Genomic DNA, 14919 nt, shown 5'->3' on the forward strand with positions numbered 1-14919 from the left:
GGAGAGCTTCAGGCCGTGTTTCTCATCAAGCTGAAATGCTTGCTGCTGCCTTTTCTATTAGCTGAAGCCCCATTGGATGGAATCTGGGCTGACCATGGTTTCACCATGATGTACATACTCAGTAAATGTAGTAAATAAGTGGAAAGGTCCCAATTTAAAGGAAATGGTAAATGACTGATGAAAAGAATGTGTGCTGCACTCTTGTTTGTAGTATGAGGGAAAATGTGACTGTCAATAGAAAACTGTAAGCTATTTGTTTACACATTCATAAGTTTATTACATTTTCTGAGATAGAAAAAGAGAATAGGTTTCTGATTTATTTTAATTGTTGGTGCAGGCAAACTCCTGAGCCCCAAACAGAGCTTTTCCAGCCTTGTGTGTGTGATACTTGTGCTCTCAGCTGTAGCCTGGAGAGTATGTGTATCTGCTGGGTTCTGTATGTTGGTTCTACCCACTGGTTATCCACTTCATCTGATTGTGTGTTTGTGTACACACCACAGTGGTAGCTGGCTTGCTCTGGGTGCCAAATACCAGTTTTCCGGGTGGCGTGCCAAAGCAGTGTCATAACCACTCAACCAATCCTCATTTCCTCATTCTTGTGAGCCTGAGGTCAATCCAGAGAGAACATATCGAGTCATTGTTCTGAGCTGAGCTATGATCGAGCTGTTGTTTCTTTGCTTTTCCAAAGGTGTTGAACAGTCGTAGTTCTGTATTCAGTGTAGTGACTGTGGGCCTGTGCACTATTACAGTAGTGCAGCATTACACTGTGTTTCATCATTTTGCCACCATCTCTTCTTTCATGTGAGGAATTGGATCTATGAAAACACATTAACTAAAACAACAAAGCTATAAAAAAAAAAACTGATTATGAATGCATACATCATTTTCCTTTATTGCTTTATTTCACTCACATTTGTGCACAAAGGTAAAAACCTATGAGCAAACTAAAATGTCGATTGGTTGGAGCGGCTGAGCACTGGACTTCTTCTCCAGTCTACTGGCTCTGAAAACGGGGACAGCTTCTGCTGTTAGTATCTGTGTGTGTGTTAGGCTTTACACGATCAGGATTTGAGTTGAATTATTTCCATGCAGGACATGAACGTAGCATTTGTTTTGTGTGTGTGCGTGCGTGCATGCTGCTTGACGACTGTGCGGAGTAACGGAGCAGATCGATTATAAGCTGTATGCCATTTTTGAGTGATTGACTGTTGAATAAAGCCGTGTCACGTAGAGCAAAAAACTCTTTGGTGTAAATTATATGATAAAACAATGAAATGGGAGCATCTACAGGAAGTTTCATCACAACAATGACGTCATTGATTGGATTGGCAAATTAAGACATTACAGCTGATCACATTAATTGCATAAAATGGAAAATATCGCCAATCTGATATAGCCCATCAGATCAATATAAAGTCAAGTTTGTATGTGTGATGCACTTCCATTTACTTTTGCTTTCATACCGGACACTTCTGTCCATTTCATTACCTAAAAAAAAACAAAACAAAAAAACAGCCTGAATTCATATGATCTGATCAGTGATCAGTTATTTTTTTAAACTCACTGATTGGCCCAAAAAGCCTGATTGTGTAAAGCCTTGTGGAAATCACGGGGAATACCAGCTGAAATAATTCCTAAACTGTCCTTTGGAGAGTGAAACCGAATATGAGAACAACAGAAATAAATGATTTAGCCCATTATTACATTTATGGCTGATTGACTGACTGACTGACTGTACTAACTTCACTAAAATTGTGAAATCCTGAAACAGTCGAGCTCTAGCTTCAACACAAAGCATGATCTGCCATTTACTAATGTTTTTTTTCACCACATTAAGGGTGAAATGGTCCAAGGCTTTAGGTCATTGGAACAGTATTGGAGCCTCCATTGTGTTTGCATGTGATGCAGAGCCCATTGAGGTCATTTGTTGGCTCTGGTTCTGAGCTGTTATCCTGCCCTTCTACCATCTTCAGTTCGTCATTTTCTCTTCATGTCCTCATTTACTCAGTCAGCTTTATTAAGTTGTCCATCAGTGTGTTTTGTAATAAAAAAGAGAAACAGATAATTCAAATAATCGTCATCTTTTATCCACCTTTAAATCATAACACCACATAAGCTTTTCATGTCATTTTCTATTAAGTGCTTACAAATGGCAGGGCCTTTTCAAAATGTAATGCTGCTACATTATTACTGTTTTTGAGCTATAGCAAGTTAGCAACTAAACAGTGTGCCAAACTTAAAAATTAAAAAAAAATCCAACCCTTGCCTATATGGATGTTTTTGTCATAATTGAATGATGATTTGCTTTGGTACTCTTATGCTTTTCTGCTCCTTTTATTTGTACTGTTGATCCCATGTCTGACATCCTCTCTATGCTTTTCTTTAAGGCTGAGTGACTGAGCGCTGCTGCAGAACATCGAAATGTGAGAAATAGCACAACCCCTTTAGCCCATCATCACTCATCCTTAGGCAAGTATTATCCTCACATTGACTTAGTCTTTTATCAGCCCCTTTTTCCTGCTGTAACGTTTTATTTAACATTGCTAGTGACATTTCACACTGAGCTTTGAGGTTATATGTGGCTTTGTACATTTCTTATTACTTTTTTACTTTTTTATTTTATTTAGCGGTGGAGTTTACTGAAACTGAAGTGACCACAACCTGACACCCTCCCACCTCGGGCATGCCTCAGGTAAAGTGGGACCACCTGTTGTCTTCACTTGAGTGATGCATTCCCTGTAGTGTTCTTTCTCAGTGTGTGTGTGTGTGTGTGTGTTTTTCTTCTCTAGCCGGGTATGAATGAGATGGAGCCTGCGTTTGGCGAGGCCTATGGGGTGCACAGGGGTCTCCTGAGCCCCTACCCTTTGGCCATGTCACCACAGGGGGGCAGGACTGAGCATGACCAGGTCAGATGTCTTTTATTTTTGGACTAAAAACGTGCCAAGTCTCTGCTCCAGAAAAGAAAAACCATCTGCAGCCTCCTGGGTTTTGTACTAGTGAATGAAAAACATCAGGGGAGTTCAGCTTACAAGTCGTAAGAGAAGGCAGCATGAAAGAAAGCCTTTTAACTAATGTAGGGCCCTATAAAATCCATTTTTTTTTCTTTCAAAATTTCATGTTTTCCACACACATTTTTTTTAAATTCTGTTTTTTTTTTTTTTTTTTTTTTTTATAGAAACATTTATCAATTTTTTCCAGAAAATATTTGTTTTTAACTTTTCTAAGGAAACAAAATAAATAATAATAAATTAAACAAAAATGTAGTTTAAAATAATGTGTAAGCTGCAATTCAAATGTAGGATTATTCAGACTTTTTAAATTATTTATAATATGTCATATGAAGATGTATGAGAGCAGCATTGTCACCTGATTTCCCCTCAGGGATCAATGGTTTACTGAATTTGAGCAGGTTTATTGATTAAGTTTTGATCAACTTGATTTAAATTAACTTAATTTAAATTATTATGACATCATTCCAAATGTGAAATGTCAAATTTACATCCTTCTCATATCTGAGACACAGCTCCCACGCCACTCTCAAATGGTAAACCTCATGTGACTATCATGTTTTGGCACAAAAGACGGTTTAACATCACATCCCGTGTTTATTGATTCCGTTATTTAGATTTTGTACATTTCCAGGGGTAATGGAAGCACAGCTACTGGTGTACAACTAAAAAAACATCTTCAGTTGAAAAGTCAACTACATGAAAATTGCCTACAATGTCTTGTTCTCATATATGACGTCTCACCTGAACCATCTCCTGTGGTGTTTAATATGTGTGCAGAGTGTGCTCCTTATGTTGGGCTCCCCTGCATCACCAAGAAAACGCCCATTTGAGTTGCTGAGCGACCTGGTGGACGACGGAGGTTTTGGCGAGGACCTTCACCCAGAGCGCTGGGACGTGTCCGCTCTGGATGAGATGACCCGCTTCACCAAGCTCGGCCTCGGGGTCGGGGGCGAGTTGTTGGCCTGCTCTGAGGAAGCCGTCCTCATGGGCCGTTGGGTGAGGAGCCGGGAGGAGCAGAAGGAGGAAGAAGAGCAACGGGAGAGGAAGAATCAACACAGCACAGCTCCTATAGTCACCCAGGAGATACAGAGCACTGCAGCAGGGACACAGGGGGGGCACAGAACTGACACAGGACGGCTTGCACGAGGAGGACAGACTGAGGGGGGGTCAGAGGAGCGCACGGTGGAGGTTTATCAGGTGGGGCAGGAGCAGGAGGAAGTGGTGGCAGCAGGGCTGGTTCTGGAACACCGCAGCGAGGAGCACAACTACTCCCTGAGTCAGGGAGGGGAGCCGGGAGCTCGACCAGGGCACAACTCCCCCCAGACAGAGGGGGTGCAGGTGGAAGAGACCCAGCTGGTGGAGGTTCAGTCTAAGACAGAGTTGGAGGAAGAGGAAGAAGAGAAACAGGTGGAGGTGGAAGAAGAAGAAGAAGAAGCAGATGAAACTGAAGTGGAAGCTGAACTTTCGAGCTCCTCGGACACTGAATGTGGTGAGTGTTTGTTTCATTGAACTGTTGAAGGCTGATGTGGTGCAGTGAAGTGGCTCACATGTTATGATTGAAGTCTTTAAACTGGGTCGAGTGCAGGGTTTAAAGTTTTCAATTTCTACGACACATCACCCTTCTCCTCAACACAATGTGCGCTCCGCGGGTGATGCACAGCTCCGGAGCGCTCGGCTCAGCCACAGATAATTGTTTCGCACTCCCGCACAGGGAAAAGATCGGGCAAATTTGGTCAAATAAGCTCCAAAGCAGCTCTTTTTCCTCATTGTCAGTGTAGGACGCCATGCCTGAAAAAGTAAACGGCATGCAAAGGATTGTGGGAACTGTAGGATTGTGGGGAAAGGATGACTTAAAGAAGAAGAAATAAAGTAAGTTAGATATTGTCATGTTCATCAAAAGGAAAACTGAAAGTGATGGAGATAAATATGCTCAGATGGACACACAGACACACACACACACACACACACACACACACACACACACACACACACACACATGCACACAAAGTTTAAACAAACACACAAATACTCTGTCCTAAACTCTCACACATTAAAAGCATCTATTTACACTTACATTAATGTACACAAAGACTAGCTCCACAAAAGCAGAACGTTTATTGATCCAGAAATTAAACTGATCTCACTTTTATAGGCTCAGTTTCCTCCTTTGTTTTTAAATCCCTTTGAACCTCCATTAATGGTGGTTTTTATCGTCAGAGAGTCTTTGATTTTCAATAAATCCACTGCTATTTGGTCTGTTTTAATTTCTCTTTCTTTCTCACTCACTTGGTTCTCTCTCTGTTCCTGGTGTCGATTTCTTCAAAATCTTTCATGTTTCCGTTACGTGTGAGTAAACTTACCGCAATTTACCGACACTGGCTGTAAAGAGCAACTTCTTATCTTCAAAAAATGGTGTAATTTCTCCAATAGAGCAAATATGAGCAGAGTTACGATCATTTAAATTAACGTGTTGCGTTCAGGGGCCATGGGAAAACCCAGTCATTTCGTGTAATCCAGCCCTGAAAAGAACACGTGTCTGGGTAAATCTTGACGTATAGTTACACTACACAACAGAAATATGAAATTAACAGCATGTACTGTCAACAACAAACCCAGGGTCGCTTAATGGTGACGTAACGCCATACGTGTCATAAATTAACATGACGACGTGTTTGTTTGTGGGAACCTAGTTGAGCTGGTGATCACGTCCGTTCCACCGTGCCAGAAAAGGGACAGGGAGGGGGGGATTCCTGCTGTGAGCTTGGAACGGCCCGAGCTGGCAGTATGAGTACACCCTTAAAGACATTTATTCACACAGTGTGATTTCCTCCTGATTCTATCTTGTCCCAGACCTTCTCTGCCTCTGATTGCTTTCACATCACATCAGATGAACAAAACTCTGTTTAGATAATAGAGAGGTCGCTGACTCACGAACTATTCTGGGTCATGTTTCAACAGCAGCAAGATACCATTGTTGCTCTCCTTTGTGATGGCTGTGCATGGTTTAATGTGGTCTGGTAGAGCTTTTCTTTGCCAAAGGCATCGCTGGTCAAAATGGATGTGGAAGCAATGATTTGTGTTTCTCTCTACGTTAGAAGGCTGTAGATGACAGGGAGGTTTAAGAGAAGGTTGTGTGTGTGGTCCAGCTGTTTACACAGCAGGAACCTAAATCATTTTACACAGCCCAGTTACTAGGACACATGATCCTAATGGGTGGGAAGAAAGAAAGGCTAAGTAAAGCAATGCATCATGTTAAAGTGGACAGCCATGTTTAGGCACTACAGACATGTTTGTATAAACTGGACTAAAGGTTTTAATGTAGTGGCCATGTAATACTACAGACTGTAGCCTTTATCTTTACCAAAACAGAAAGATACTCTAAATGGAATGTGACTTTTAATATGTACAGTTTTATAGTATCTTTGGATACTGTTAGAATTTTACAAATGGGGAATTAGTACGGTGTGGCTCTGAATAAACCCACATACACAGACATATATAAATATATATAGTGTACTTTTTGTGCTCCCTTTATATAAATACTGTGTCATGAGTCAAAGGTATAAAAGGCTGGTGCAGGTTTGGTTTCAGAGGCTTTGCTCATACAATGCTGTTTGTCAGATTGCACAATGAAGGAAATTCCTCAAAAATGTAGTGTATTTATCATTGTGTGTGCTTTTCACCAACAGCACACTTCAAACCAGTGTGTTTTATCTTGCTCCTGCTTCCCATTTTAGCGCATGCACCCACTCTGATTCTCTGAAACACACAGATTTGCCAAAAAGCATCTCATAGCATCGATAGCATCTACTATTTCATTGTTCTGACGGAAAGTATCTATCAATGTGATACAGATTTCGAGTAAGTCTCCATGAAAAACTGTGGATCATTAAGAATGTGTGCATGCCTGTTCTTGTTACGTTATATGTAGTCTAGAATGGGTGCATACAGTACAATGAATGTAAGGATCATTGTCATTGATTCAAAGTTTGATTGAAAACACATTACAATTGATTCTTCTGACAGAGGCTTTTGTCTTTCTGCTCCTTTCCCTGGAGCTCTGCTGCCTGTATTATTTGTGATGTCATTATTCATGGCGCTGCAGACCTCAGGCTAATGACCTCTAATGTCTCTGTGGGTGTGTCCGAAATGGTACACTCCATACTATACACCAGTGGTTTCCAACCAGGGGTACTTGAACACATTGCAGGGGCTACTTAGAAACATTTAAGCCTATTTCAGACACTGTACATGCTCATCCAACATCTTTTCCATCCGTTGACAATAAACGTCATTATTGGAACAAACACTGTTGTGGCCTTAATATCCTACTAAATTGTTATTAACATGTTATGCACATTACTAAAAAAATTGAGGAGACAGCTTCAAATTATTTGCTTATGTTAGCTTAAGAAGTTGAGACAAAGATAATGGTGAACTTCTACAGTTCCATCATCCAGTTCATCCTCTGCTCCTCCATCACCATCTGGTACGCTGCAGCTAAGGCCAAGGACAAGGTCAGACTGCAGCGTATCATTCACTCTGCAGAAAAGGTCATTGGCATCTCCAGGACCTGTACTCCTTCAGGACTCTGAGGTGTGAAGGAAAGATTGTGGCTGACTCCTCCCACCTCCAGACACAAAAACAGTTCCTTTCCCTCTGCCACCAGCCTCATGAACACAGCCTCAGCCACCCATAAACCCCCCTCCACCACTACCTTCACCCCCACCTCCCGATCACCACCTCTATAAAAACAATATTACCTGCAGCACTGTATATATCTTTATATATTTAATTATATTTTTATCTTCGGAAAAATTGAAATAATTGATCCTTTACCCTGATTCTCTATTCATTTTTTATTTATCCCTTATCCTTTATATCTATCATTATTTTTATTACTGTTGCTGGCTTGTGTTTTGTTTTTTTGTTCTGCGCACCAACGACCAAGTCAAATTTCCTGTGCTGTTTTTTAAAACTGTACTTGGCAAAATAAACTTTTCTGATTCTGATATTGGAGAGAAGCTTTGAAAACAGACATCAACAAAAAGACAGAATTTTTAAAATGAATAATAAAGTATCTCTATGCGTTGATATGAATTGGATGCAGATGAGGATTACGAAGGCCACTGAGTGTGTTGGGAGATACTGTTTAAATAAACTTTTTCTTTAATGGCCTAGCATCTCTGAATTGTAATTGTTCTACTTTGTTATTTAATGACTTGTTAAACCAGGCGGAAGGACTAGAGGTTAAAGGAGCACTTGTTATTTTTTTCACATTCACTTCTGCTTTGGTAGATAGTGATGACTGCTGACAACTGCTGCATGAATTCACAGTTCCCAGAGGATGCATTTACTACTCCGATATGCTTGTTCACTTCAATATGCAGCTTTTTGGTCTGGTGGCCTTGGGGGCGGGCCCCGCGGTGTGCGGGCCCGGGGCGGCCTGCCTCGCCGGTTTGGGGGGTGGGTGTGCTGGGGGGGTGCTGGTGTCCTCACCGGGGTTGGGGCAGGGTTGTTTGGCGCCTCGGGATGATGCTGTTTACTGGGGGGGCGGCGTTAGCTGTTCCGATGGTTGAGGTTGCTTTCGGCCGCCTGGTGGGTATGTCCTGCCATCTGCGGACTGGTGGGTGGGTCCGGGGCATCTTTGGCTGGGGGCTGCTGTCCCGCGCTGGATGTGTGCCGTTGGGGTGCCTCCGTCCCCGCGGTGGGGGTCGCCGGTTGCTCGCGGGCCGGCGGGGGGCGCTGCCCTGTGGCTTGCGCTGTCCGGGGGGCGGCGGGCCCTGGGCTGCTGGCCTTGTGCCGTCTGGGGCTGTGCGGTCCTGCTGGGCTGTGGCCGGGACCTGGGCTGGGGTGGGGGGCGCGTCCCGGGGGGCTTGGCCCGGGGGCTTGCCCTTGGGGGGTCCTTGTCCCTGGGGGTGCTCCTGGGGCCCGGGGTGCTTGGCTGGCTGGCCGGGCCGGTCCTGGCGGGGGTCTTCTGGGGCGGGTGGCGCGTGCCGCGCCCTTGCATACCTTCTGGTGCGGCCCCTGCTTGGGCAGTCCCCCGTGAGGCAGAGTGTCGGGGTTAAATTAGGGGGCCACATCCCGGCGGGGCGGTCTGGCTTGGCCTCTGGAGGGGGCCCTGGCTTTAAAGAACTGAAGCTCGTGGCGAGGGCGGCATCAGCATCTGGGGCGCCCGGGGGGGCTAGGTTGGGGTGCCTGGGGACCGGCGGGGGGACTCCCAGCGGCCCCCTGGTGCCTTATGCGGCTTGGGGTGTGGTCGTTCGCCCTGGGCGGGCTGCTCCTGGTGCTGCGTCCATTCCGGGTCCTCCTGGCCTGGGGTCGGGTCCTTGCTGGCTCTGGGCTCACCGGCGGGGGCCCGCCGGCTGCCAGTTCGGCGTGGCTCTGGTCGTCTGCTGGGCGTGGGCTTTGGCTCCTCCGCTGGGGTCTCGGGCGGGGGGCTCTCTGGGCCCTCCCCTCGGGGGGCTGGGCGCGGGGGTGTGGGTGGTGGTGGGGGGCTGGGGGGGTTGGGGGTTGGAGTCGGTGGCGTGGTGCGCTGGGTCCTTGGCTCCTTGGGGGCTTTTCGGGTGTGTATGGGGGGGGCAATGGCAGCCTCTCGGCTTGGGACCTTGGGGGCGTTCGGGGGGCTGCTTGGCCGTGGGGTGGTCGCCGGGGGCCCCTAGATCTCTCGCTCTTTCTGCTGGCCCGACTGCTTCTTCGGGCCCGGGGGCGGCTTATGGGTTTTGCAGTAGCGGCTCTTGGAATCACATTTGTCATGGACGCACTGGCCTCGGGCTGTGGGATAACACTCATACTGGGCTCAACCATAGACACGTTGTTCCCAAATACCTGTTTTATGTAACTTCCACTCACTTCCTCCTCTGCTCACAGCCACCATCATTATTCCTAAGCCGCACACTGGTCACCAGACTGGCTTGATAACACAACAATAAGCACAATATACACAACCACAATTTCACATCACATCACTTGAAACTTATTGATTATTCCCCACCCATTCGTTTTCCTATCTTGTATCCCTCCTCCCTGTTAACTCCCCCCCCCACCCCCCTCACCCTGGTGTAACACTGCCCTCTCTCTTTTACATCCTCCCTTTAATAAAGTATTTACCCTTCCCTAGGGAGGGCTGGTGATGGTCACAATTATGCAATGAAATAAATTCATTTATTTAATTGCAATAATAAAATATGCATTGCTGTTAAAAGATTGCACTTCTTGTAGTGTTAACCTTCAACAGCATGTGCAAACAAGGTAAAAAAAAAAAAAAAAAAAAACAATATGCAGCTTTTTTTTGTGTAGAGATGAAAACATCACGAGAACTAAACGAGAGAAAACCCCAGAAGTGATAAATTCAAACATTAAATATGAGCAAACAACAGGTCATGGTTTGTTTTCCTTTTGGAAAAAGAAAATCCTCAGAGTCAACGTAAGCCCATCACAGGGATTGGGTTTGTAGACCATTTAAATACCAACATGGTAGTGGTTTTTGTAATTGCTCTCATTCTGACTTATATCATTCATATTAAAACAAGTCCACATACAGTCCACTAAACCAGGGGTTTACAACCTTGGGTTCAGGACCCCATTTGTGGTTGTGAGACACTGGGAGGGGGTTGCCAGATGCACAAGAATATTTTCTATGATTGAATTGAACCCATTTTCGCTTATTTTTATTATTTTTCTGCAACTTCACCAAACTTGCCATATTTTAACCTCTTTTCATCTCTTTTTCTTGCCATAATTTGCTCCTTGTATTCATTTTTGCTACATGACTCGCTTTTTCTGCCACTTCATCAAATTCCAATGCTATTTATCCTTTCCACCAATTTTTCCATCTAATGTTGCATATATTGACCCAGTATTGTCACTTTTAACCTTTTTTCACCATTTCATGCTTATTTTTGACAACTTAACCAATTTCACCATTTGTCATGCCGATTATTTGCCAGTTTAAAGTAATCGTTCCTCATTTTTAAGATTACATTACCCTAACCCCCCCACCCCCCATTTCTGCCACATTTAAGCTAATATTGACACTTTAACCCTTTTTGCCACTCTTTCTGTATGTGTTTGGCCACTTTCAGTGATGTCCCTAATAAAAAAAAGTAGTAAGCTAAAAAGAATTAGTAGAAGGCTAAAACTTTATTAATTAATCGTTTTAGAAAGCAGGTTCTCTGTTATAAAGCAATACAAGTTCTATTATTAGCTGTGCTAATTAGCCATTATTTGTCTGTGTTTGTACTTTCAGAAGTAGAAACGACACCGGTCAAGCCACAGGGCGAGCGACCTTCAAAGCGCCGCTGTTTCTGGGAGTATCGCCGAGCTCGAGAATCGTCCTCCAAGAAGAAACTTGGCGGTGACGTTCGCTGGTCTCTTTCCTGGAGCTCCAGCACTCTTCCCAGCACATTGTACCGAAGAGAGGGTGAGAACACCGCCGTGCAACGCGTACTGAACACAAATGTTTATAAAAAACATTATACATAAATAAGAGGCTCTACAACTGCTATGAGTATGAATGTCCTGTACATCATCCCTCATCTATGCTCCAAAGTTTAACTTTTTGCTGGAAATATTTGATTCAACACCAGTTTTTTATTTCTTTTGTCACTGAGTTATTTCTGTTAAGTCAGTGTGTGCGGCTCAGTTCAGGGTAGTTCATGTGTAACATTGTAACTGTAACATTTTTCGGCTCACATGGCCGAGGCGTTCTCAGCTCATTATCACACATGAAACTGATACACTGATGAGTGCAAGCAGGCACAGATTCTCTCCTCCAAAGCTCTGATAGAGAGCAGAGTTCTGGAATTTTTTTTTACCAATTTTTCCGTGACTATTCAATAGACACACTGTCATTTTTTAGTTTAACCGGATGAAAACTTTTTGAGATATGGCCAACTTAGTGAGGGAGGTATGTGTTGATTTCCGTGTGTCCCTTTTTTTGCTCCATTTTCTGTTTCCAATATCTCAGGAACTTCATCACATAGGAAAGTGAAATTTGGTTTAGTAATACATCTCCACCTACTCTCTCAAAATTTACCAAAAGATCTGCTATACATCCTATCAGCCCCTCAAAATTGAAAAACAGTTTGTTGGGGTTTCAGGCTCAAACATGCTTGCACCTTCGGTAAACAATTTTGCATATGTCTCAGCTCCCTGTAATTTGATCATTTTTGAGCTATGTATGTCGACTGTTCAATTAATTAATGATTAGTCACATATGTGCATTGGTTCTTTGGTAACAGTTACTTGAAATCTGAAATTTTACTATTTTCATTGGCCCATAACTTCATATGGGAATGTAAAAAAAAAAAAAATCTGATCTCAATTTTAATTTATAGTATAAAGATTACTCTTTCTTGGGATATGAAACAATTTTTCTTTATGCGACTTCATTTTTATTTTGGATCCCAACTTTGGGTTGTTTCACCACTCGTGGATATTAAAAATCCTTTATATGAGGCCATTGTAGCTTGCCTCTGTGTCTTATAATCATTTATTGTTTATTAGTTTTTCACATACAAAATATAAAAACCATTGCATCAGAAAAACATTTATTTTTGAAAACATAATATTCTTTAGAAACAAATTTCTTGGGTATTTTTCTTTCATAATACATTCATACATATTCACCATCATTATAATGACAGTAATTCAAAAACAAAGTGTGTGGGATGTCCTGAAAATGATTTTTGATTGAACTTTGATTTAGTGGGACTGAAACCAAAACTAATTTACTCAGTTTTTACCTGGAATCCAAAATACTTGTTGTCAAAGATATTAAGATCATCTCAATATATTTTGTTTAGGTAAAAAAGGGCGCCGCAAAGCCCGGAAAACAGACGCCAGCGACTTGACACCCAACCCCCAGAAGTTGCACAACATTGGCGAGCAGTTGCAGAAGCTCAACACTGCTATAGATGGCATGGGCCCAGTCAACGACCTGCCTGCTGTAGCTCGAGCCCGATCACGCAAAGAGAAGAATAAGCTCGCCTCCAGGTAAGAGACGCACTTTTACTGCCCGCATGTCACGGTCTACGCTCTAGAAACTCCTGTTATGATTTACATGGTGGGAGTGGGAGCTTTAGTTTTCAGTTTTCAGGGTGCGCTGATTATAAAGACTGCAACCAAGTACACACACACACACACACACACACACACACACACTTGAAGTTGCTGGGAATTATATTTTTATATCAGATGAAGACGTAGTGTAGGCCTCAATGATCAATAAATCAAGGTTAGTCCGGACCACTTTAGTCAAAAATAAATTATTTATTGAAAGCATTCCTATATTTGGCGGTGTCATGGGATGTTCCGGGACCTCCTTGTCCTTCCACATGCTTATGTGGAAAGTCAGAGGCAGGAAGAGCACTGCTCTCTGCCCTTCCATGAACCTTTATGGAAAGGCTAAAGCAAGGAGAGCGGTTTGCAGAAACTCCATGGAACAGAGCAGTTAGTTGGATAAAGACTGACCTGGAGGAGTTGGGATGGAGGTGGGTTACGAGATGTCACTGTTTAAATAGTTTATACTGCATGCTCTGGCCAATAGGGAGCCAAGAATGGAGTCATCTAGTTGATTTAAGGTGTTTAAGATCAGATGCCATCATCTGACTCGGATGAGGTAGAGCTGACTTGACCGAGGCCTGCCTGAACTAATGCTACGCTCAATACCTCTTTGTTGTTTGTTTTGATCTTTACTGTAAGTTTTCTCTTATTGACTTTGTTGGAAAAGTTTTGCGCATTGCATTGTGGGAGATGGAGTCTGGATGACTGGTGCATAGAGGTGTTTTTACTTCAATCTTATTGTGATTTCTATCGGGCCTAAAAAAACCCTGACCTGGCCTGAGGCCGACAAAACACGGCCCAAACTCGTCCAACCCGGATGAAGCCTGAACCCGTTTTAACCCAAAACTATTCACATCCCTGCGCGCACATGTAGAATGATCCATTGCGAGTTATAAACATGACGAGCTGCTCCATGTGCTGCTACACGCTACGTCCGGTTGAAGCACTGTTTATATTGGATGTTAATTACGGTTACCAAAGCAGAAGATGCACACAAGGCAACATCGGGGGCAGCTAAGAGGCTGCAGGGGTCCTTTGGGTCCTCAGGTGAAGACAGGAGCATCCAAGCAAATCACCTGTAGTAAATAGATGGTGCAGCTGATGTATGTGTTTCTCAGTTATGTAGATTTAAAAGAAAGTTGAAACAACCCTGGCACGCCTGGAAGTCCAAGTGTGCAACGATTATTAGAAAGGTACAGATTGAAAAAGGAAAAAACTACACAAAAGCCCCATACGCTGGTCGAAACATACCATAAGGGGCAATATTACTCTGTAGGGGAGCCCCTACGCTCAACAGCACTGGCGAGAGCCCTGTTGTCTATTTCTTATAATTAAAAAAATCGTCATCTCCAGCAGCTTTAAAAGTCCTCTCTTGTTTATTTTGACATGCCTGGAGGACTGTATTCAAATATTCACATTAGCTCTAAACTAAGCATACATTCCCTTTAAAACCAGACCGTTAGAGAAACTGGCAAAATAACTGCTTTAAAAAGAATGCTTTGAAAATGTTATTTAAAATGTCTTCCTGAATATGACACATTTGTGCTTTGAAAATGGAGATCATGGCCGTGTTGTTGATTTGCTTCAATGGGCTCTGATGCAGCAGTTTGCCTCAGACATTCTTACCAGCAGTATAAACGAAGGACAGATGGAAACAGGAAACAGTGACAGCAGTGGGACAATAGTACAGCCCAATAAGAGGAAATCAGGCTGGGTGGTGGAAGTAAATCAGACGTTGGATGGGTCATGTAAAGTTCATCAGGGAGGGTTTGGGGAGCATGGAGAGTTTATGGGAATACTTTCTTATTTTAAACATGACCCCAACTTACAACTTTCTATAAAG

General features: G+C 43.3%; 1 protein-coding gene across 1 annotated transcript in view; it reads left to right on the top strand.

Annotated features, from left to right (window-relative positions):
• Positions 1-14919, top strand: part of LOC114472322 (CREB3 regulatory factor-like) — a 48300-nt gene that overhangs the window by 14739 nt on the left and 18642 nt on the right. The window contains exons 2-7 of the mRNA XM_028461539.1: positions 2388-2469; positions 2628-2692; positions 2790-2906; positions 3789-4500; positions 11260-11433; positions 12818-13007. Of these exons, the coding sequence (XP_028317340.1) occupies positions 2684-2692; positions 2790-2906; positions 3789-4500; positions 11260-11433; positions 12818-13007 (1202 nt within the window). The 5' untranslated portion in view covers positions 2388-2469; positions 2628-2683. The remainder of the gene's footprint in view (positions 1-2387; positions 2470-2627; positions 2693-2789; positions 2907-3788; positions 4501-11259; positions 11434-12817; positions 13008-14919) is intronic.

The sequence above is a fragment of the Gouania willdenowi genome, chromosome 1 (genome assembly GCF_900634775.1).
Source record: "Gouania willdenowi chromosome 1, fGouWil2.1, whole genome shotgun sequence".
Lineage (NCBI taxonomy): Eukaryota > Metazoa > Chordata > Actinopteri > Blenniiformes > Gobiesocidae > Gouania > Gouania willdenowi.